This window comes from Notamacropus eugenii, chromosome 3 (assembly GCF_028372415.1).
Source record: "Notamacropus eugenii isolate mMacEug1 chromosome 3, mMacEug1.pri_v2, whole genome shotgun sequence".
In the NCBI taxonomy this organism is placed as follows: Eukaryota; Metazoa; Chordata; class Mammalia; order Diprotodontia; family Macropodidae; genus Notamacropus; species Notamacropus eugenii.
In genome coordinates, this window is record NC_092874.1 from 232,913,273 (window position 1) to 232,937,768 (window position 24,496).

The window sequence follows — 24,496 nt, forward strand, 5'->3', positions numbered from 1 at the left end:
TAGAGATGGCTAACCCTTGTTGAGGTTACTGCCAGGAAACAGCACAGGCTACATACGGCACAACAGCATTTAATGATCAGAAACTTGTACAGTTAGCCACACAGCAGCTGTGTACCCCCTACTCCCACCACATCACAGAAAGCAGTGTTATACATGGGTTAGGAAAATGGCTGTTTCCATGCCCCCCCACTCCAGGGGCTAACAGGAGATGCTTCCCCTTGGCCACCACTGTTTAATGTATCCAAGGGGGTCTACACTCCACATGCAGGAGGTCCTCTCCTTGGAAGGGAGGGCAGGACCTGGAATTTGTATAATTAAGGAAAGAGGGAACACAGCCAGACTCAAGCTGATAAGTACAGAACACACACAACGGGTCAGAGACCGCCCCTCCACTTCTGCTCACTTTCCTAGTTTCTTCATTCGTGTGTTGATGCTGGAAAAGTTTCCCTCCACCGTGACCAGGTTCTCCTGCATGGTGGCCTGCACCTAGAAATGGATGACAGAGGCTCAGGAACTTCTGGCTGTAGACTCTGAGGGAGTACCTTAAGGAACTGGAAACAGCTGACTGGAGAAGGCCAATGAGAGATGGAACCCACCACACAACTCTAGAATTGGAAGAGACCTTAAGAGATCATCTGGTTTAACCTCACTTTACAGGTGATGATACTGACCCAAAGAAATGAAGGGCCCTGCTCAAGTCATGGAGCTGGTGGCAAACATAGGACTAATGCCACGGTTTTCTCACTCCCCACTATGCTTTGGAAAATGGAATCAGCTACAGCTTGCCCAAACCCACTGAGCAAAGTAATGACATGAAGAGCAGAGGGAGAGAAGTGCAAAGGGCTTTTCCTTGAAGTCCGGACAAAAGAATCTCATCCATATATGTTAAGGTAGGGGGAGTATGCGCTAGTCTTTGTTAGAAAACACAAACCTGAGCCAGTAGGGCGGCGTTGTCCTTGAGAGAACCAGCGATCATCTGCTGGGTGGTGTCCAGATGTGTCAGGAGCTGACCAAACTGCATGGCTACAATAAGTGAAGGCAGGTATTGAGATTTGGTAGCACCTCAGGAGGGGACCACCTCCCCAAATCCCTCCCAGTGCCTTCCTCGTCCAAGTTCCCCACCTTGCTCATGCAGTTGCTTGATGGTAACAAGTCGCTGTACTAGTTCAGGAAGTGTGGCAGCAATGGGACTCCAGCGCTGAACTGTCTCATACAATTGATGTACCTGGGAAATGAGAGAGCAAATAGAAAGGGTCGTAAAGGTGCACGCATAGCCAGTGGCTCCGCTACCCCAGGAATCACTGATCAGAAGACCAGCAAGCAGCGGCATGCTGCCCCATGCAGTGGGCACCTGATTTGGCTCATGACGGGTGACATTTCTGGTGGCACAGGGGAAATGGGGCTGGGCCAGCAGCAACCTTACTCAGCTGATACACCTGAGGCTGAAGGCGGTGGGCAAATGGGTTGGGTGTGTGCACTCCATATGTCCACAGTGGGACACTGTAGGGAAATGACATGGTGGGGCAAGGGAGTGGCTCTGACCTTGCTTTGTGTGTCTGCATCCTCCACAGCAGCTTTGTGCTTAGCAATCTCATTCACTTTCCCCAGGACACTCTGGAGGCACAAATGATGAGATAGGCAATGAAGACATAAAGGACTCTTACCATCAATGCTTAGATCCCTGCCACCTCTGAGGAATACCTGTAGTCGTGCTTCCACCTGATCCAAAGCAGCAAGGTCCAGGGTGCTCACTTTTGCCTGCAGTAGCTCCACTGTTTCCTGGGGGAGTGAGGGGAGGACCAGAGATTACAAATACACACTGGGGCCAGCACTAGGATAAATCAACTTGCAACCAGTCTACAAACTGACTAGTCAGTCCTTGGAGAAAGCTCAACTCTTAACTCCTCCTCCAAAATGCTGATGTTGCATGCGGCTCCCTCCCTGCTTACCATCAGGCAGGATCCCTGCAGACCCGCAGACAAGGGATTCTGAAGGGAGAGATGGGAAGAATGAGTGATTCCTCTGTTCTTAGCATCACCAGCACTTTCCATTTTGGTCCCCCAGCTTTGCCTGACTTTGAGAAACAGGGTTCTCATCCCCTTAGAGGCAGTTGGTGATGCAGAAGATAAGAGTTCTGGGCCTAGGGTGAGGAAGACCTGAATTCAAATTTAGCCTCAGATGCTTAGTAGCTGTGTGACTGGGCAAGTCACTTAACCTCTGTCAGCCTGTTTCCTCCGCTGAAAAATGGGATTAATTGAAGCACCTACCTCCCAGGGATGTTGGGAGGGCTCTTTGTAAAATGTACTTTAGCACAGTGCCCGACACGAAGGGCGTTATATTCCCTCCCTTCTCAGTTCCAAGAATATAGGCTCCTGACCTTCCTGTACTGGTTGTGGGAAACAAGCAAAGGCTCTGGCAGGGAGTGAGTGTCTGACCTGAGGGTCCTGGTCACAGCGCACTGTTGCCTCCAGCTCTGATAGCCGCTTCTCAAGCTCTGCAACCTGTAGTGAAAGCGAGGGTAAGAGACTCCCCTAAACTAGAGGAAGGAGTGGTCCCCTTGTTATTGTAAAAAGCAGAAATGGGACACTCCTCCCCACCACTGAGTCTTACAATCCAACCCTGAGGTAATTCCAGACAGAGCCTCCAGAGACAGCTGCCATCCCTCCCCAACATAGTTTATCCATCCCTGCCAGACTAATCAGTCCCAAGTGCTAAACACTGGGAAATATACAAGAATAGACTTAGCTTAGTCCGAGGACTGACAAGGAGCAGGACACTACTGTAATACTCAAAAGGGAATACTCCTGCCACTCACCTTGGCAGCCTGGGAAAACTTGTCTTGCTCAGGCCGAGAATGAAGTTCATAAGTGACCAGGCCGCTGTCAGGGGCAGGCCCGGCAGCATCTTTGCCCCCTACCCCAAACCCTTTGCTGTTCTTTGCTGCCTCCAGCTGCACCAGTAGCCGGCTAGGCCAAGGAAAGAAGATCAACAAGAAGTCACTTCACATGTGGGGTGGGGGTGCAAGTCTAACTTCCTTTTAATGACCTGTTCCCCTCCCTAGCTGCCACCTGGCCTTGGTACCCACTTGGCCAGGGCTCCATCAGGGTCAGTGAGGTTGATCGCAGCATCAGGTCCTAGTAGCTTCTCTAGGTGGGAGGTGACGAGCTGCTGCTTCAGGATAGCCAGCTGTTTGGCTAACACCACAGGGGTCAGCTTCTCCTCAGCAGCTGACTCTTTCACTGTTGCCTGAGAGGGAAAAAGGTAAGGAAACCATGAGGAACTGCAAGAACTGGACCAGACCTGAACTGAGTGTCAGTCGCTGGGAATGGATTAGACAATCAGTCCTGGAGAAAAAATTGGTCAGCTTCCATTTACAGTCTTGAATATGGTTCCAGGTACCTTCCCTCCTCCCACCCAAGGTCAAAGGCACAAGGCCTGGGGCAGAGGAGGAAGCAGAACTCCTGGTTACCTTTATCTTCTCCACCTCGGTCATTAATTCTTGAACCTCATGCAAAAGTCGCTGATACTTCTGTTGGGGTGTCTCCTTCAGCCCAAGTCCCTCTCCGAGCTGGAGATCAAGAATAAAAGGGGGCGTCACATCCCTTAAGATAGAGAACTGCTCAAATCCCAAAATCCAATCACAAAGTATATTATGCCCAGTCTAAGATGTCCACTATATTTCTAAGACTGATGACTTGGAACAACAGACAGGTAAGTGGCAATGCCAGCTTAGGGATGTCCCTTTTAATATGCAGTAGGGCCCCTCAGCCCTAATAACCAGAGGAACACCCAAAATTCTCCCTTTTAATTGCCTCCCTAGATTAGAAATTCCCCTTCATAACAAACCATTTCAAACTCTCCAGATTCATATCCTGTCCTTTTGGTTTTCCCAATACGATCTGAAAAGTCTGCATGAAAGAGAAGAGAAAGAAATGAAAAGTTGTCCTCTCCTTTGTCACTGCTTCTAACTCCCTGGCAAGGGAAGGGATTTTGAGAGTTACTTTTTTTCTACCAGAGGCCCCTGAGAAGGGTCCTTCCCCAGAAGTAAGTCCACCACACAAAAGTCCAGAGCTTAGGAGGCTGCTCCTCCTCACACACTCATCTCATTCTTAGTTATACCCTTATCAACCCTTCTACCTGATCCCACACCTAACTCTGGCCTCACCAAGTCCCTTGGTCCCCACTCTTTTGTCTTTGAACTTGTCATAGGCAGCATTTGGGTTGACAATGATGTGCTCCACACTTGTACTTGTCAGCTCCTCCTGTAAAGACAATTATTTTAAACCAAGAGAAACATTTCCAAGCTCACCACCCAAAGTATTCCCCACACCCAAACCATCACTGAATACCCCTCCTGTGTTTTAGTTTTACTTTATCAGGAGAAACGGAAAAAAAAATTCACTTCGATGCTCCTTCTGGCTCAGTCCATAGAGAGGAAATGAATTTTCATTTCCTGTCACAGTTTGAATAAGATTTATATGGAAACAAGGGATCCAGTACCAAAGCTATAGCCTTGGCTTTCTGTAAACATCAATCCCTTGTTTCAGCTGGGGAAATATGACAATAGTGAGCATCTCCTCCACTTTCAACAAATTCCAAGAGCTGGCAGGGTTACCCAAGCCATCCCATGTACTCTAGAGGTGTAAATACTACACCCCCCTCCCCATTCCAGATCTGCCCAGATCCCAAACCTGGGGCAAGAAGAAAGGGATAACAAGCTACTAGACTGTTAACTGTTGGAGTAGGTATCAGAACACTGCTGGTATGGCCCAAGATTACTTGGAGCAAGGGTCCCTGGAATTTGGGGAGTCAGTGGCCATTCCCTAGACTTGTCAGGCTGTGGTTGAGAGATTTAGATGGGACTGTCTTCTGAAGGACAACACAAAGCAGAAACCTATCCAGTGAACATGAATCAGGTCAGGAATTATAAGCCTGTCCTACAGAAGAGACATCTCGGGTTCAATCCAGAGAAAAGCTACAGCAACTGTCCTGCCTTGCCAGCTTGCACTGGCATAGATCAGGCACTGAGGGCAGTTCTAGAATCCCCTCACTACACAGACAGGCTTTTCCAGGAAAGGGGACTTTGGTAGGGATGGGCTATGAATGAGGAAAGGGACTAGGTTTGACCCCCAGGAATGGAAGAAGTTACCTCACTGTCACACAAACATCTACATTCTCCATCTCCATCCCCAAATTTTAATGCTGTCTCATAGGACAGTGTTCCCTCCCCAAATACTTAGAAGTCTGACAACCATCCCTATAGTATAGCAGACTTCAGCCAGGATTAGGATACTAGTCTTACTGTGGGAGAGATTTTTTCCCCCTCTCTCCTAGACTGCAGGTGGGATACAGAGAAGAGGGCAAGGGGTGGGAGAAAGTAGCCCTCATCTTTAGAGCTCCATCCTTGACCATGTACCCTATCATACTTTAGGGTTAGTCAGAGGAGGAACCAGAATATTAGTGGCAGCTTTATGGGGGGAAAGAAGAGAGTACATTAAGGGAGAGAAACATTTAACCTTTTGTCTTCACCTCTTCTCCAGGGGAAGTTATGGGTAGTTATGATGGGCAGAGAGCAGAGGGTCAAGAGCCCAGGACCAGAAGAAAAGCAAAGAAGCTTTTGAGCATCCTTTTTCCAGCCCTCTCTGGGGTGCTGTGCCCAAAGCACCACATATCCCAGGTATCTAATCAGTGAGTATCTTGGTCTCTGATCTCTACCTAACATATGACTGGGAAAGAACTCAAATTAAGGGAATAAAAGCCCCTGAAACATCTAGGAGAAAGTTAAGCATGAAGGTAACTACCTTTTCTTCAGTCCACCCTTCAATCCCCTCCTCTATTCCCTTGCCAGAACCCTGATCAGCAAGGGTAGTAAGAATAAAAAAAAAAACTTATTAAAAAATTTAAGTTTGAAGGATCACAATCATTCAGTGCAAGGAGAGACAATTCCCTGGGCAGTGGAGGGGTAAAAAAAAAAAAAAAGCCAACTTCAGAGAATTTCAATCTTAGGACATCTGAACAGAGATCAGCACCAACCTATTACAGGCCTAGGACCTGACTGTGAAATAGAAAATTCACCTGTAGTCTTCTGTTCTACATCCCTGCCCCTGACCTGCAATGGGCCTAGAACACAGGTATTAGGTGACTTTGGCATCAGGAACCTTTCTACATAGGTTTTACCCTTGGAAATGGCAGGAGAACAGTATTAAGGGACTCCACGATTTTACATTCTAGGGACTACCTTAGACCAATGTCCAAGAGCTATATGATGGTTGTTGAATGATTGGGGTCAAGGTCAAGCCAGCTATGTGGGCAGGAAGTGGAAGAATGAGAAGTTTGGTAGAGACAAAAGGGCAGAACACCCATCCCATGACAGCACACCCGTTAAAAAAGCAGACAAAAGGTCAGGCTTCTTACCAGCTCCTTGCGGTTTCCCCAGAGGTGAGAAAGTCAAAAGAGGTTAAGAGGAAAAGGAGTGGGAAATTGGGGGGAAAAAAAGACAAAATTGTTATTAGCACACTGTCACATGCACTACATGATTCTCTTAAACACACTGTCCCACAGGGCCCCAGGGGACCTTAGCAAAACCTCGGTAACAGTTAATTAAAGATGAGATCCCCACATACTCCAAAAGGGTGGGAAAGAGTTAAGAGCCAACCCTCCCCCTAGGTAACAAGACTACACAGGAGTTTAGGTAAAAGGGTAATTACTAAAAAAACAGCAGAACACCAGCAGTTAGAGGGGATCAGCCAGTGACATGGGGTAAGGAAATGATGATGAGAAAGAAAAGAGGAATCAAAGCATTTCAGAGCTAAAGGGGATTTCTCCTCATTTTATAAGGAGGAAACAGTGGCCCAGAAGAGAGGGCAGGGTGTGACAGAGATGCTGTGGCGATTCCAAAGGCCTCTGGCTGAGCGGTTAGTCTCTGGCATTGTCTCCCTACTACCCTGGTTTTTGAGGCTTAGGGAGCACAAGGCAGTTAAAATGGCAGAGTGAGCCCTAGGGAGGGAGGGGAAAAGCAAGCGTTCAGGTTAGGCAGGACAGCTAATGCCAGCTGCTGACAAAGGAAGCAGGAAGAACCTGTCAAACACTTATTTTCTCTGCTGCTTCTATCACAGTAGGGGTAAAGACAGTCCCTAATTCCAATCCTTGTCTCATTCTCCTAACCCTGTGAGCACCTAATTTTGGTTACTGCTAAATAACCTCCTTGTTCCCTGAATAAGTCAGCTTAATTTTACTATGATGAGCTAGCAGAAAGGAGACTAAAGTTCAAAGAACTTCAATATCCAGCTCCCAAACCCATGTGGGGAACCTGACTTTTTAATTCCCTTATTACAAGATCCATGGGGGGGGGGGGGGGGGGATGGAATGAGGGGGAGAGTAACAAAGACAGTTTCTGTAAACCTGGGCCACCACAGGTGGTTCCTATCCCCAGGCAATGGGGATATTAGGAATTAGGAATCTCCAGGAGGGAAAAATCCCAAAAGATGCTCCCAATGAAGGGCATGAGTACAGGGATATCCATTAGGGACGGAGTGTCGAGGGTCTCAATCTTCTCACATACTCCAGGCATAGCTGGATCTCGACCCCTCCCCTCTTCATTCCTCATCCCATAGTTACTTCCTCTAATGCTTGTTTCTGGCCCAGGCAAGGTTCCTCCTTTAGACTGAACTGGAAGGGGCAGGGGGATGTTTCAGTGGTAAAGCCTGGATGGAAAGCCTTCCTAGGTGCTTGCATGCAAACACAGAGACCATGCCTTTCTCATCCTTGTCCCAGTGAGATAGAGCTGGCTCAGGGAGAGAAGCAAATGGTCATTAGGGAGTAGACTCTCAAATTCAAATCCAAACCATGAAGAATGAGCAGCAGGGGGTACCAAAAAACTTGCCAGTGGAAATAAGCAAGTGATGGATTAGTTTTCAAATCATGATCTCCAGGATGTACCAGGGAGAAAATGAAGTCTTATACATAATCCCCATTACTTGGAGTTGTACTGATCATCAAAGGAACACAAAATACACAGTCACCCTGACTGAAGAGTCTCAGATGTCCTAATCATGGGTGCCAGCAGACAGTTGGTGTAGCACTTTTCATACGACTGTTCCTCACTCACTCTATTCAGTTTCTAAACTCGCCAGAATATTTGGCCAAATGACTACACAAATTCTGGGGGGTGGGTGGAGTGAATATGAGGCAGTGAATCAAAGGAAGAGGCCAAAAGTTCTGACTTTGCTCTGACTTATAATACCAAAGAAAGAGCTAGAGAAACAAAAATATGCATGGTGATTAGAGAGGATAGTGCTGGAGAATATAACCTAGAATTTACCCAGATAAAAACAAAGCAAACTATCCATTCTTAAGGAGAGGTACAAAAGAACAGTTAATTCTAAATCACAGTTTCTTTATTTGAAACTCTAGAGAACAAGGTTGAGGCTATTTTTGGAATTAGTAATATATGAAGATGTGTCATGGATAATAAAAAAAAGACTTATACTCAGTTTTTAGAATACATATGATTCTCCTTCACCTTTATCCTCCAACACTGAAGATTTAACTTCCTGTTTTGCTTAAGATGATATTAAAATTAGTTTGCAATTCTAAGCACACACCAATTGTTTCTCCATTCTGAGAAGGTAGTCCAAAAAATGTGCTGAGCAACCAGAGAAAGGCAATGTTGGAAATGAAAATTTCCATGGATTACACACACACAGACACAAAGACACACACACACAAACAGACAGACAGACAGACACACACACACACGCACACACATGATAGCTATTCGGCACTGGCCTCTGGCTATACAGTCACCTGAAGTTATATGACCATGGTCCAACATAGCTCAAGGCTATTGTCTTTCTATTTGTCCTGTTCCAGGCTGGGAAAAGGAGGTATGGTATTTTCCCATTTTCTGCTCCTCAAATCAGTGGAATCCTCATGCCCAAATACCTTTACAATCTTTATCTCCTTGTACCTCCCTCCACCTGACAATCTGACTCTGAGATGCTCACATGGGGGAAAGGCCACAGTAGCCCAATTAAGAGTTCTATATCCAAAACTTGACTAACCATCTTTAAACAGGAGGCCGGCGGGCATCAAAGTCACCCATATCAGGTATTTGGCTTTGGAAATGATTAGTAAGAACCAAAGGACAAGGGGCAGTTCACTGGCATGCAAGATGGAAAACAAGAAAACATGCAAAGTAGAAGCACTGAATGATCTTACTTGTGCAAACTAGTGTCCAGGCAAGGTGGTGAGGAGGGAGGGGGAAAGCATTAGGAAAAACTCAAATAAGTTCATGTGCATTAACAGTTAATAAACACAATTAAGCATATTCTATGATATCCCCAAACCAAATGGAGGGAAACAACCTGCTGTTTCTTTTTTGGTGGCTTGAGAATAGTCAATCCTCCCTGCCCTTCTCAGAAGCTGAACCAACTGCATCAGCAGCCAGGAGATTGCCTCTCAGGGCACCAGAGTTTGCAATGGGGCAGTAGGTTTTCCCATTACCTGGCACTGAGGACTGCTCTGACCTATGTGCTTCATTAAGAATGTTCCTCTTTCTTCCCTGCTCTAGTAGCTTCAAAAAACACGGATAGAACAATTCATAGACTAAAATTGAGTACTGACAGATCAAGTATGGAAGATGGGGTTCACCTTTAGGAATGAACATTCCTTGAATTTTTTTTTTTTAATCCTACCAAAAAGCCAGTCCATGTCTCAATTATCCTGGAACTTGACCTGGGAAAACCAAACCTGTATATGGAGATCAGTGAAGGATAACTTGTAGTATGAGACGGGTCATATGGCTAGGTCAGCTAGGCCCTTTAGTTGGCCCAGCAACCTGGGCTCACTCCCGTTTTGGAATATTGTTTCTTGCTGAAGTTGCTTTAATGCACAGTAAGGAACTAGGTCATTTTGTAAACAAACCTTTCCCTACTACCCTTCTGAGTATAGGAGTATAGCAACATTTCTAAGTATACTATGAAGTAGAAATTATTCAATTCGGGATACATTTTATTAAGCCACCATCTCCATCTGTGGCTTAATTTAAGATTACTGGGCCAAGACAAGATTTCTCTCACAAAGAAGAAATGATAGAGGTTACCATAGTTGGTGTTATACATGCTAAAGCCACTTCACTATTTCTTTAATCAAAAGTATGCAGATAAAATTAGAGAATACCATCACTGGGAGTACTAAAATGGGAGCTTTGTATGAACGTGTGTGAGAGATTTAAGGTTGAACAGTGAGAGTGGTATGTGCCTTTCTCCCATGCTATATCTTCAGGAAGGCAGACATGCTGGCAGAAGTGCAGATATCAAAGAAACCAAGATTGCTGAAGTTTTAATTCATACACATCTCAAGTTACGAATTTAAATCTGAATTAAGAACAGAGGTAGAGCCATTACTCAGCTTCCTTCTCAAACTGTCTCCCCAGGGTCCAACGGGACAAGCTGTAGCCAGATGCATTAGCTTTATGACAAAAAACATCCAAAGCTTTGGCTACTCCTAAAGCAGCTGAAGGCATCCTCATTTCTCTACTTCTAATGCTGAAGAGTCACTTAAAAAATGTTGAGGGAAAGCAACTAAACTTACATCATCATTTCTCCAGTTTCCTAGCACTGTTATTTGTAGATACTGAACAAAGGATCCAGGGAAATAAAGTATTTATCTTTCCCATTTGCCATGAGAGATTATTGGAGTATGGAAAAAAACACTCTTGCTTAGGAATAAATCAGATACCTGCCAAGGTTCTATCTGGGGGAGAAGCAGCTGACCTGGAATGGACATCCTTTTTGGCTCTCCTCTCCCAGGTAGTTAACTTCCTATTAAGCCTATTTCAAGGGTGATGAAGCTTAGCCACAGATGTTACCCTCAGTTTGATGGCTCTGTTCATTGAGGAGAACCTTCAATGGACACCAGGAATACTTCAAAAGAAAAATCAATTTATTTTTCATCTGGGTAGGGTTCCTCTGAAATTAATTCCCGTTCCTACATTAGAGATTAGTCAGCAATAGGGTCCCATTCAGTATCTCTCTGCGAAAACTTGTCATTTCCTCTAGACAGGCCAAGGCTGAAACGGAGCAGAATTCCTGAACTGTGGCATTATGGTAAAGTGCTCAGCACCTCCCACTTATGACCTTTAAAGAGGAGAAAGATGACTAATCTGAAGGACCTTTAAGAATAGCCCTTATAATGACAGGTAAGAATAGCTCATGAGCAACAAAAGATGCCTCAGCCACATTCACACATTATTCTTCGGACAATGGCACCACACTACATCCATTTCCATATGATTGTAGCTTTGGGACATGACATGCGAGCAACTAGAGAGAAAGATGCCACAAAAGACACACACCACAGAAAGTGGGGTGGGGTAGAAGATAAGGTCTGTTTGCAAATCGGGAGCTATTGCCATGTGAGAGAGTCAAACAAGGAAAAAGTGGGTATGCCAAGCCACACATTATCAGCCAGCATCCAGCGCCCCCCAACTGACCAGAAAACTCCCAGGCACAGCCAAAAGATTCATACATGTATATATGGAGCCTGCCTCCTGAGGATGGTCAGCCATGATATCTTTGTTCAGATAAAGCCCAGGCCATTATGGGAATACCAGAAAAACGAAATAAATGTGTTAATAAACACAAGTATATTCTATGATATCCCCAAACCAAAGGAAGGGAAACAACCTGTTGTTTCTTGTTCAGCGATAGAGAACAGGCAGTCCTACCTGCCCTTTTCAGAGACCCTCAGGACCTTACACACAGCTTGTACCATTTTATTTGCACTTCTTTGTTATGCCTTATACATTCTTGGGTGTATCTTATTTCTTCTACTAGTGTGGGGGTTGGGTTCCTTGAAGGGAAGGATCCTATCTATCTATCTATCTATCTATCTATCATCTATCTACCTCTTCCTTCTTCTATACTCTACAAAGCTCTCTATACAAGTGAGACTTGACTAGATTATGTACTAAGTGTTCTCTTCTTTGTCTGTGACTGTCCACAATTTTCCACATACTAGTTCTCTTCTCTGGACATCTTCCTACATCTTAAAGTCCCTCAAAGTCCCTTTTCTTTGCTAAGAAAATAAATCAATTCCTCCACAATCTTTCTTTGCCATGACCTTTCCCCAATCTCTGCAAAAAGCACCAAACCACAACCTTTCTCTGCTCCATGAAACTCTGCACTAGATAAGTCACCAGTCCACAGTAAATAGGAATATTGAGTGAAATACTGTCTGAAGTCATGACTCAACCTTAGGGAATTTATAGCATCTCAGGTTTCATATTTGTTTTTAAACAATGACCAGGTCCTAAGAGTGTGAGTTTTTCCTAAACTCAGTTATTTTGCTCAGATTTTACCAGCTATTAACTCAAAATCAGAACTTTATAGATCTGAACTGTCTTGGTATTTCTCCTTAATGCTCCAAGTTCAAAGTTGAGTCTAAGTCCTTTGTATGACCAACAACTCAAAATAGCCTGGAAGTGAGGCTGGAATATCAGCTCTTTGTGGTGGTTTATCAGGGAAAGGGATAAGACAGGCCAAGGGAAGGACATCAAAAGAGTATTGTGGGGTAGTATGTGGTCTTACCGAATCAAATTCTGCTTGGTCGTCCTCAGGGAGATCACTGGTCTCATAAACATCTGGTTCATTTCTGGCCTGCAGGTAGAAGAAGTAACCAACCCACCTCATGACAAAGTACCCACCAGCTCCCTTCCCTACTCCATTTATCATGGCTAACAGAGAAGACAGGATGATTCCCAGATCACCTGCCTGCTCACCTGTCCCTTATCCTTCACCTAGCCCAGGGAACCATCACAGGGCTGGTGGCTGAAGCAACTGAAACCTGATGGTAGAAGCTGAATGTAAGTTATGACAAAGACATTGCATTCATCTGAGAGTTAGGCACTGTACTTCCTACTAATCTGAGGAGGGACAGGGACCTTAAGTCTTTTCACTTCACTAGTGTCAATGGGGAAAATGGTAAATGTAGTACAACTAGGGGGTACATCAAATGTATCTATATGAGATGGCAGTTTTTAGAGCTTTAGACAAAGAATTCTAAACCTGATTTGAGAATGGTTCTGTTACTCCAATCTCATATCCAGCTCCAAGTCTGGCAAAAGTGGAAATAGACAGCAAGGGTCACAGGCCATTAGTATGAGTATCAAAGGCCGTACAATCAGTATTTGTTTCATTTTGGTGAAATACAAGATAGAGGAGGCTAGAGTGGGGGTAGGGGAGTCTGTCAGTGGTAGAGAGGAAGTATGAAATGGCAGAGATAGTCTAGGAGAGATAAAATATAGTGGAAAAGAGAGTGGGAAGATAAGACAGAAGAGGAGGAAACCCTTCTGGATGCTAATAAGAGTCAAGTGAAGGGGCCGAATATGGCGTTGTGAGAGGTGAATGAGCTTCTGAGGTATAAGTTGGGGGTGAGTGAAATGTGAGGTTGTGGGGATAGTCTAAGAAAGCTACAGTGTAATGGAATTGGTGGCAGTCTGGAAGAGCACACTAACAGAAAATGAGCAAACAAAAGGAAAGCTTTCACAGAGAAGATAGAGAACAATTTACATAATAACAATAAATTGTAAAGACAAGCCATCTTGAAAGATTTTAAAACTCTGATCCATGCAATGACCAGTCAGAATTCCAGGGGGTAGACACCATGCCACCATATACTGAAAGAGAGGTGGTGGTGGATTCAGGATGAAGAATCGGATATATGATTTTTTGGAGGGGGCTACTGTGGGAATTTGTTTTATTTGACTTCATATTATCACATTAAAGTAAAAAGATATCAAGCATCTATTTTCTCTTCCTCCCAGGCTCTCCCAACCGTCTCTCCCCCGCCACCAAGAAAAAAAAAACTTGTAACAAATAAGGGCTACGTATATTTGTTATAAGGGTTTTATCTTTCTCCCCGCAACGGGGGAAGAGGGAAAAAATTGCTTGTTAATTGAAAAAATAAAAAAGAGGGAGGTGGAGAGAAAGGAGCTCAGGGATGGAAGCCAGGTGCTAGGTGGTCAGAATACTCTCAAGGGTGCTACGATGCACAGAGGGTGGGTGGAGACAGACAGGAAGAGAGAAGCCTGGAGGGAGGATCTGACAAACCCTGGGATAGGTTTAAGAGGGTTTGAGATCGGGGTTTCTTCATCTTTTTTGGTGAAACCTACGAATCCACTCTCGGATTGGTTTTAAATGCACAAAATAAACACCTAGGATGACAAAGGAAATCAATTATATAAAAAGTCACTTATCAAACTACACAAAGAAAAAAAGAGCTCCTGGGCCCCAGGGTAAGGACCACTTGTCACGGAGAGGGTGCGGGGAGGGGCAGGAGCACAGCCTGCAGCTGAAGGCGGCCTTGGGCAGGCCCGGGGCACCGCGGCTGCAGGACTCGCCCGGGCGGCACAGGCCGTCCGGGAGACAGAAAGGACTCGGACTCGGCTCCGGCTCCACCTCCGGCGCTCCTGGCCGGCCGCACCCCGGGGCGGGGGTGGGGTGGGGCGCCGGGGACCGGGAGGGGGCAGCCCACCGGGGCCCAGGCGCGAGCCGGGGCGCTCGAGCCAGCGCCCGCGGGCGGGTCCCCGGCGACGGCCGAAGCAGCGCGGCCGGGAAGGGACCGTGCCGGGCCGCGGGGCGGGGGCTGTCCGGGCCCTCTACTCACAATGCCGGGGAGGTCGGCGTATTTGGGGTCCGCCATGACACTGGCAGAAGAGGGCAGGGAAGACAGGGCAGGGGGGATCCGGGGCCTCGGCGGGGCCGGAGCCGAAGCTCGAGCTCTGCCCGCGGAAGAAGCCGGTCGGGGGCCCGGTCCAGGGCTTAGTCGGATGCGGCGGCAGGGGCGGCAGAGGGGAACGAAGTCTCGCGAAAAGACGGCCGGGAGTCGGCAGAGCCAAGAGAGGGAGAAGCCGACCTCGCGAGAATTGAGGGTTCTTAGCCGCTGCCCCCCCACCAACCGTGAGGTAGAGGCAGGCGCAAACGAGGCAGAGAGATGAGGTAATGGGGGAAGAGAACCAACTAGGATTGTGGGATGTGTAGTCCGAAGGGTAGTCAGAGTGTAGCCTCCCTTGAAGATATTGAAACAATGTATCTTGTTATAGGATCATGGATATAAAGCTAGAAGGGACCGTGGAGATCATTTAATCCAGAGGTTTTTAACCAAAAAACAGCCTCCTTCTTTGGCAATGTGCGAGAGTCAAGCGCATTTATTTAGAGCCTACTGTGTGCCCACACGGGCTCAGTAAATAGATCATTGAGCCTGAAAGACCTCAGTTCAAATACCTCCTCAAACATTTACTGCAGTGTGACCCTGGGCAAGTCATTTAACCCTGTTTGCCTCAGTTTCCTCATCTGTAAAATGAACTGGGGAAGGAAATGGCAAACCACTCCAGTATCTCTGCCAAGGAGTCAAAAAGAGTCAGACACTACTGAACAACAAGAACATGTGCCCACAGCCTTGGGGATACAAAGGCAAAAACAGTCTTTGCTTTCCAGTAGCTCACAATCAATGTGGGTGACAATTTCAAACAACTATGTATAAACAAGATATATACAGCATGAGGAGAAAATAATCTGAGAGGGAAGGCACTAAAATCAGAGGAAATCTATGGGGCTCTCCTCAGAATGATGTTTTTAAATGAATAAAATAAATACATAGGATTATAAAGGAATTCCATTATAATGAAATACACTTATAAAAAGAAAAAGCTCCTTCATATTTAAAACTGCTGAGCTAGTAAAAGATGCTACCAAACTTCCTGACAAAAAGAGGTGATAAGACTCAGAGCGCAGACTGAGACTTTTTTTTTTAGACCTACCCAATGTGGGAATTTGTTTCACTTGATTGTACATATTTGTTATAAGGGTTTTATCTGAAGTTTAGACTCCAAACCCTTCCCATTACACAGGAGAAAACTGACCCGCTAGGTTAAGTGAATTTCCCAGTGACACACATAGGTAGTGGGGTGTGTGTGTGTGTATGTGTGTGTGTTTGTGGTGGCAAAGAACTGAAAACTAAGGAGATGTTTGTCAGTTGGGAAATGACTGGACAAGTTATGAGATTTGAATGTGACAAAACTATTGTGCTGAAAGAAACGATGAAAGGGGTGCCCAGAGAAATCTAGGAAGATGTGTATGAACTGATGCAGAGTAAATTGAGCAGAACCAGAAGAAGAATTTATGCAGCAACAATATTCTAAGGACAAAAATCTCAGAAAGACTGAAGAATTCTAATCAGTGAAATGACCAGTCATGATTCCAGAGGAATATTCCACCTGCCTCCTAACAGAAAGATGATAGTTGCAGAATGCAGATTGAGACATATATGTGCATGCATGTATGTGTGTACATATATGTGTGTGTGTGTATTTGACATACCTGATGCTGGAATTTGTTTCACTGAACTATACATATGTGTTATAAGGATTTTGTTTTTCTTTTTCACTGTATCTATATTTGGGAAGTGGGTATAGAAGGGAGAGAAGGTGGATTTTCATTTCTTTTTCTTTAAACAACCATGAAAGTCTTATGAACTCTTATCAGCACAATGACCAACCATGATTTCAGAGCAATGATCTCATCCACCTCCTGACAGAAAGGTGACTTAGTATTGCAGAATGAGTTACACATTTTTGGATATGGCCAATATGGGAATTTGTTCTGCTTGACTATGCAATAGTTACTATTAAAAGTTCCCTGATTTCCCCCCTCTCTTCCTAGTAAAGGGAGAAATGGCAGGGAGAATAAAATGCATGCTTAATTGAAAAAATAATTAATTAAAAAAATAAAATATTTAAAAAGAGGTAGAGCTGAGATTTGAACTGGTCAGTCCTCTGGCTCCATACCCAGCACCCTTTCCGTTGTATTCTATGGGCAGCAAATAACATGATGGTAGATCACCTGGGATCCAGGTGGTTTCCTCACACCAATTCTATGGTCTACATGAAACCTTCTTTAACTGATCTTCATTCCAGCAGCTTCCCTTGGTGCATTACTTCCTACTTATCCTATATATAGCTTGCTTTGTATTTATTTGTGTATTTTCTTCACCATTAGATTTTAAGCTTCTTGAAGGCAAGGACTGTCTTTTGACTTTTTGTATCCTCAGGTTTAGCACAGTGCTTTTTTGCACATAGCGTGTGATTAATAAATGTTTATTGATTGATAATTCATATAGGTAATTCATGCATTATTAGTCCTCATTTAACAGATAAGCAAGGCTGGATGCTTGTCATTTTATCATGCTGAAACCTTAAGAAATGTGACACAATTACTGACTGCATGAATGGAAATGTATGACATAGTAGAAAGAAAATTGACTCAGAGTCAAAAGATATGGGTGTGATTCCCAGGTACACTTACTAGTTGGGTGACCAGTGGGTAAGTTACTTTACTTTCTTCAATATAATGAGGACAGTAATGCTCATGTCACCTACCTCACAGGATTATGATGAGTAAAGCAAGTATAATTGTGAGTTGTTCATTACAATTCATCTTCCTATGTGGCTCTCATTTCTTTTTCATCGCTTTGTCCCCTTATCCTTTGCCCCTTGTCGTTGAGTCTTCTAGCCCTAGATTGGGTGGGGTGGTGAGGATGCTCAACCTGAAAAAATTCTTAGTTGTGTTCAACTCGAGTACCCCTACTCACCTTGATGCACAAGCTCATCATACACTGAGAGGTTCAACCACTCCTCTCCCCCTAGAGAATTTCAGAGTGTCCAGAGAGCCCTTTCCAGCTCCTGCAGTCTGACTTTGCTTCCCAACTGCCTCTCCTGCCTGCCAAGGCTAATGACGTCTAGAAAAATCAATCTGACTTGCCTCTTTATAGATCTGCTCAGGGGCTGCAGCAAGAGTCAGACCTGGGGGAAGGGATTTGAGGGATGATGACTGTTCAGGGTCTCAGAAAGGGAAGAGATGACTGCGCAGGGAAATTCAGGACACTGAACAACACATATACAGGCCATTCTACAAATGATCACTGCATAAGGCTCTTGTCTCCCCCAGCTTTCCTACTCCTCTGCCTGCCATTTGCATTTCAGTGCCTCCCCCAGCCCAGCCAGCAGATATGAGAACACCAGAGAATCAGACAGCATAGTGGACATTCAGAAAGATCTGCTTCAGTGCCTTCATTTTACAAAGGAGGAAAGGGAGGCTCAGACAAGGAGTAATGATTTGCCCAAGGTCACACACTCAGAGTCATAGCTAGGTATTTTTGTAGCTGGGGCAAATTCAGCTGGGGATGGAAGAGGGTAGCTGGAGTGGACAGCCTGTGTTTTCTCAAGGAGATGGGGAGAGCAGTACCCCTAGAGAGTTCAGCCCTCATTCTGAGGAAGTTGGGTTAGTCAGGTGGTCCATAGGGACTGGACAGGCCTGGGGACTGTTTCACCAGTGTAATGACTCTGCTGGGTCAAGGACCAGGAGGCTAAGACCGGAGGATTGTGGTTGCCAGAGGATGGCAGTTGCATTTGCAAGAGGATGCTGGTTGCACGGGAACTGCGGTTGCTGTGGAGAGGAAGCAAGATCCTCGACCACCATGTTTATGCCCTTGAACAAAACCCCAATCGCTCTAGTTCTGGCGCTAAGTGGCTCAACTGGGTTTGAAACTCAAGTCTTTTGACTTCAGTAACTCTCTCTCTTAAGGAGGAAGAATCAGAACCTGAACAATCCTTTCCTCAGGACTTTATTTACAAGCACACACACACACACACACACACACACACACACACACACACACACAAGTGCGCAGGACCTTAGAATGTTTTTTCTCCTCTGAACTCCCCTCGCCCCCCAATGTCTATCCACGAACTTTGCCCTTCCAGAGAAACGTCTATGGTAGTGGAAAGAAGAACATCCCGACAGCTCATGCTTTCCCTGCCCCGACCCCCATCCACCATGGGGTCTTGGAATGCACCTGCTAGGGGAAGGGCTGTTTGGTCTCTTTCAAGGACTACTCAGTTAGGAAGGGCCCTCACTACCCTCCACCAGTTTATACTGGGGAGGAGGGGCAGCTGTCCGGGAAGGAAGAGGTCCTGAATCTTGATCATTACGCCTTCCTCCATTGGGATGGGGAGCTTTATTTCTCTGCTTCCCTCCTCCACTCCTAGAGGGTGGAGCTGGGGTGGGGGGCGGGGATGTTGTTCTTCTGCAGCCAGTTCTTAGTCAACATTATCAAACTGGTTATCCGAGGGGACAAGGGTATCCAGGATTCAGTAATTATATGGGAAATGGGGGTATTTGGGGGGAAAGCCCCGGTTCCCTCTGGTGGGAACAGTCAGGAAGGGATGAATAGTTTATCTAGCAAATTAAGAAAGGGGGGGCCGGATCCTTTCCCATCAACAGCCCAACCCCTTCCACCTTAAGAGAAGCCCCGCCTCCTGCTCTCTCCCAGAATCCCCCCCCCCCCCAACTCCAGCAACCCCGCAGAGTAGAGCTGCAGCGGGAGGGGCTGAGGCAGAGAGGAAAGAGAGAACCAGAGGCGAAGCTGAGGGGGTTTTCTCTGAAAATCTCCTGAACCATCAGAGAGAGCTTCCCCAGCTCCTCTCCCTTCATCAGCCTTCCTTTTCCTTCTCCATATAGCATCAGTGCAGGAGATTGAGTCACTTCTGTTCCTCTCGTCTCTGCTGAGCTCCCCCAGCCTTTCTCCAAAGCGCCCCCACACCACCACCACCGCTACCACCACCGGTCATCACCATGACGGAAACCAACAATGAGTGCAGCATCAAGGTGCTCTGTCGATTCAGACCCCTGAACCAGTCGGAGATTCTGCGGGGTGACAAATTTATCCCCCTTTTTCAAGGGGACGACAGCGTCATTATTGGGGTGAGTGCCCACCAGAGGATGATGGGGTGCAGGGATGGGCATCCCTATAGGATATGTCCCAGATGCCAGAGTTAATGCTTGTTTTGTTCCTCCACTCATCCAACTCCTCTCTCCATTTCCCTTCACTCTCTGTTCTCCTTCTCCCTCCATCATCCCTCCATTCCTCCCCTTCTTTCTCCATTCCCCCCACTTCCGCAGCCCCTCCCTCCCCACTCAATCCTTAGCTCAGGCCTTAAATGGGTGTGGCCTGGGCTAGAATCTGAACTCTTGGTTCTCTGCCGAGATGAAGCAGGTGTATTTAATATCTCCCTTTTAACCTACACCCTAATCCAATCAATGATTTCGAATCCCGCCCCCCCTTGCAGTGTGCTAACCAGTTATACATTTATTCTCCCATTTTCTAATTCAGAGGTCAAGATTCTATTCCTAATCTCATCCGTACTCCCAGTTTTCACCTTTGTATCCCAACCACACCCCAGTTGAGACTAGATCTGCTAGGAAGAGGATCCTGGGTGTCTTTTGTTATGCTTAGTCTGCTCACCCCAGGGAGGCCTAAGGTGTGGGGCCAGAGGATACCATTCTTCGGCTCTGGGGATTTATAGACTGGAGGGCTATTTCCATCTCTCAGCCCCACTACTATCGCTTTAACTTGTCCCAATCACGGTTCTGAAGGTCACTGCTGTGTACCCTCCCACACCAATTTGGGTTGATGGAGGGAAAAAAAGCCTCTGAGGTAAAAATAAAAAAATTAAACTATTTGCAACCCCTTAGGACAGAACTTAGTAGGGAAAAGGATGCAGGATAAGGCATATTTAAGGTGCAGGTCCCTTCATCTCCTCAAAAAATAGCCAACATGTTCAGTATCCCTATCTAACCACATCTTTTCATAGTAACCAGTTTCATCACAACAGTCCCCACCCATGGAGGAGGAGATCAAGAGTGCACGTCATTCCCCTGCATCATGGCCTAGGTTTGATTCCTAGGCCCAGGCTCCAGTCCAAGTCTGGTAGTATCCTAAAGACTTCCCAAATCTTCATAATTCATGTCTGTCACAACTGGAATAATAAGGGCTGTGTGGTTATGGGATCCAGGTAACCCCTGAAATTGGAGAAGAATGTAAGGGTAGTAGAGCCTGAGAGCTGAAAAGTCTGAAGTGGGGGTTTAGAAGAGGGAAATATTAAGAGTACAGATATACTTGGGGGAGGGGTACAGCAACGATTGTCAGGATGTACTAAAGACAGAGGGAATGGAGTTTTAGATGAAAGAGGAATTGAGAGAGACAGACAGACAGAGACAGAGACTGAGACCCATTCTTCCCTGCCTCAGTCCTCAAGGACAACCAATTCCACTCTGTCCTTCCCCCAACTGGAGTCCTAACTGTTGACTCAAAAAGATGGATGCTATTTGCTTGTCATTTTAATGTGTTTATTTGGTGCCATGAAGATAAGGTCTGCTTTTCTCTCCTCATTTCCCACCCTCTCCTCCCCTTCCTCCCATCTTGACTGAACCCATCTTAAATAAATAAATAAATAAATTTAAATCCCTGCTTAGCATCTGGAGATGCTTTTCTCTCTTTCAGCAGCCAATGGTATAGCAGGAAGAACACTAGATTTGGAATCTAAGGAACTGTGTTCAAATCCCAAATCTGCCACTTATTACCTGTATGACTCAAATTTAACAGACTTCAATTTCCTTTTCTCTAAATGGGGGGGGGGGGGGGCGGTGCAGTGTTGTTGAACAAGGTGATCTTCAAGAGGAGACTGAATGACCACTTCTTGATACATTCCTGTACAATAGGATTTAAGTTAGACCACCTCCTGGCTTCCCTCCTGTGACCTTTAGGCTCTGCTCAAATTCCAGATCTTAGGATTCAATGAAACAGTGATTAACTATGGGCCAGAAGACATAAGGGAAAAGAAGGCTGTGGGAATATGGGTGGTTAGTGACAACGAGCACATTAGGTAGACTTTATAGACTTTAACCACTCTACCCCTGAGTTTAGTTGTTGCAGATGGATTTTTCAGATAATGTTGAACTAAACTTCTCTCTTTCTTTCATAATACTTCAGTGCTATGATTCTATTTAATTAAAAGGTAAGGAATGGGTTGTGTCTCCCAGCTTTCCCCAGTTAAGACAATAGATGATATATATTCAAAGAGGGAAAGAAGAGACACTTTACTGAGACCACCTCTGTCTTTTCCCTCTTTTGGGGGGCTTCAAATTTTCCCATCTGTCTCCTTGTTTCTCTCATTCTACAGGCTTAGACAGAGGGGTCATTTTGTCTCAGAAACCTTGGTAGTTCTGTCTCCCTATTTTACATCCATATGTCCTTGCACTGAGGACATGAGACCTGAGCAAAGAAGCATTTATGGGGCGATTAGGTATTTTGAGGGACAGTCCTGGCTTTGCCAGTAGGGAAGAGGGAATCTCTGTCCCTCTATCCTTATTTTGGAAAAGGCTGAAAAACTAATGTGGAAATATGTTTACCATGATTGCACATGCATAGCCTATATCAGACTGCTTGCCTTCTTGGGGAGGGGAGAGGGAGGGAGGGAAGGAGAAAGAAAATTTTGGATCTTATAAAATAATGAATATTGAAAAAATATGTAAAAAAGGAAAAGGTTGAGAGGAATGAATTAGGGGATGTTTTAAGATCTGCTGAAATGTAAGGGAAGATCATAGAAGGTATGTTTGTAGGGAAAAGAGAAGGATAAACTCCCTTGGCCCTAACTCCTTGCAACCTTCTCTCTTTGTAACCAGCATTACTTGGTCTCTGTAGACCTTTTGTTAAAAAAAAAAAAAGCAACCTTTTTAAATGACTAAGCTTTGGATTAGGGATTAGGGGACAATATTGTAAACTCTCTCTGTGCCCCCCATAACTCTTCCCATGGATCTGAGGGAAGGGTCATAGACAATATTCACAGCTTGTTTGATTTTAAAATGGTGTCGGAGTTACTGTGTGGTGTGCACTCACTCTGTGTCATTCATTGTTTCTCTGCGTACATGGATCCCTCTTACAGCTCTGATGGAGAAAGACCTGGTGTCTGGGGCGCCAGGCTGTCTAGGATGCATCTCTACCAGAATAGAGGTGGAGCAAACACAGGAGGAATGATAATTAGTCCCACATTCTAACCACCTTCCACACATATGTTCCTTTACTCTGATGCCTAGTAACTGCTTCTTTAATAGCCCTAGAAACTATCTACTCCCCTTTCTAAGAGTCTGTGGGGTATTTAAGATTGAGTTAGAAGGGAAAAGGAACATCTCTGAAAAATTTGACTTGGGACTTGATTTTTGAGACTTGTTTTCAGGTTTACTAGAGATGGAAATAATGGTAGAAAATAGCTTGAGGGCCAACCTGAATTACTTTAGCATTAGTAGGGTGGGTTCTAGTATCCTATTCAGTTTTGGGCAGTCAGAGGACCAACATCCAATCAGAGAAAGGACAAGGAACTGAGCACTCCATATCTCTAGCATTGCTATGGTGACAATCCCTAAGAGGATCACCATGGAAACAAGGCTTGGTGTTCTCAGTTCAGACATTACTAGGTGTCTTAGACTAAGATGCCTGAAAGGGGCTAACTTACTTATGTATCTGCTATAACATGGAGATTCCATAGAGAATGGTGGAAAGGAGCTGGGAGAGATATAGGGATTAGGAAGGGAATAAGGAGACTAGGCATAGAGAAAGAAAGATTTAGCTTGGAGTAGTCAGGCTATGGACTCCCTAGGTTGGGATTTCTAGGATGTTGAAATGAGAGCTCCCCAGTGTTTTTTCATTCTTCATTTCTAGAGAGGTTAGAGACTGCTGTGGGTGGGAGAGGATATTAGAGGCTAAAACAGGAGGAATATGTGTGCATTTCTGATTTAACCAGCTTCTTGACTTCCCTGATATTTTAGCACCTGTCTCTACTTCCCAGTGAGGATGGAAGCTCACTGGAAATGACTGCAATGTCTACAGCAGTAGGGAACAGAGAGTAAATAAGTCATCTATATCTCTTTCATGGGGTCAGAAGATAGTACAGGGATTGCACACGTTCATTCTATAAATAGGATTTGGTATCTTGAAATCCATTGTTCAACATTTCTGCCCTCAGTTCTATCTGGAAATATTTGCTGAGTACAAAATAATTTGTTAGGAGAAGACTGGGATGTAAATCTGAAGCAATACTGGTATTTAGTTAACTGTCTGCATGATGAAGTTAGCCTGTCTTCACTCTACCCTGGGCAAAATTGTGATGAATATCAATTCTGCCTGAAGCCACTTGATTCCCTGACTATTCCCCTCTTTGGTAGCACTTTCTTTTTTACCCTCAATGTCCCCTTGATCTCCCCCTCCAATGAAAACTTCCTCTATGAAAAACTTTGATAAACTCATTCATATTAAGTATAAATAACTTCTTTTAAAAAAACACTATTTCTCTGAAGAATATTTCCATTTTAAACAAAATCAAAGCTTTAAGTTCTAGCAGTAGAATTTTGGCATCAGCAGAATGGGGAGATAAATATTCTCTTCAGCCTTCTCAAAACTCCTAGAATTATATAAGGTAAGATCACATCACTAATTGATCATATTTTACATAGCACTTTGAAGCTTACAAAATGCTTTCTGCACAACAATCCTGTGAGATGCATAGCATGAGTACCATTAACCTCATTTTACAAGGGATGAAACT

The 24,496-nt window shown here is 45.1% G+C and overlaps 2 protein-coding genes across 3 annotated transcripts in view; one reads left to right on the forward strand and one right to left on the reverse strand.

Moving 5' to 3' along the window:
- Window positions 1–53: 53 nt before the first annotated feature.
- Window positions 54–14,937, reverse strand: DCTN2 (dynactin subunit 2). Its single transcript, XM_072655175.1, has 14 exons — window positions 14,668–14,937; window positions 12,591–12,659; window positions 4,166–4,262; window positions 3,847–3,908; window positions 3,470–3,568; window positions 3,086–3,246; window positions 2,816–2,966; window positions 2,436–2,501; window positions 1,950–1,988; window positions 1,702–1,779; window positions 1,543–1,614; window positions 1,123–1,225; window positions 932–1,023; window positions 54–486 (listed from the first exon to the last, which is right to left on the reverse strand). The coding sequence occupies exons 1-14, from the start codon at window positions 14,701–14,703 to the stop codon at window positions 400–402; spliced, it is 1,212 nt and encodes a 403-aa protein (XP_072511276.1). The 5' UTR covers window positions 14,704–14,937; the 3' UTR covers window positions 54–399.
- A 4,468-nt stretch (window positions 14,938–19,405) lies between these two features.
- The window catches only part of KIF5A (kinesin family member 5A), a 31,433-nt gene continuing 26,342 nt past the window's right edge, over window positions 19,406–24,496 (forward strand). For both annotated transcript variants that reach the window (XM_072655178.1, XM_072655179.1), the window contains exon 1: window positions 19,406–19,820. In XM_072655178.1, coding sequence (XP_072511279.1) covers window positions 19,692–19,820 — 129 coding nt within the window. In that variant the 5' untranslated portion in view covers window positions 19,406–19,691. The remainder of the gene's footprint in view (window positions 19,821–24,496) is intronic.

Bases quoted from the DNA above. Each gene is read 5' to 3' on its own strand.
- DCTN2 (XM_072655175.1), bottom strand. From the start codon at position 14,703: ATGGCGGACCCCAAATACGCCGACCTCCCCGGCATT. The intron at 4,263-12,590 runs GTAAGACCACAT...TTGTCTTTACAG, and splicing joins ACCAAGCAGAATTTGATTCG to GAGGAGCTGACAAGTACAAG. The intron at 1,024-1,122 runs GTGGGGAACTTG...CACTTATTGTAG, and splicing joins CAAGCAACTGCATGAGCAAG to CCATGCAGTTTGGTCAGCTC.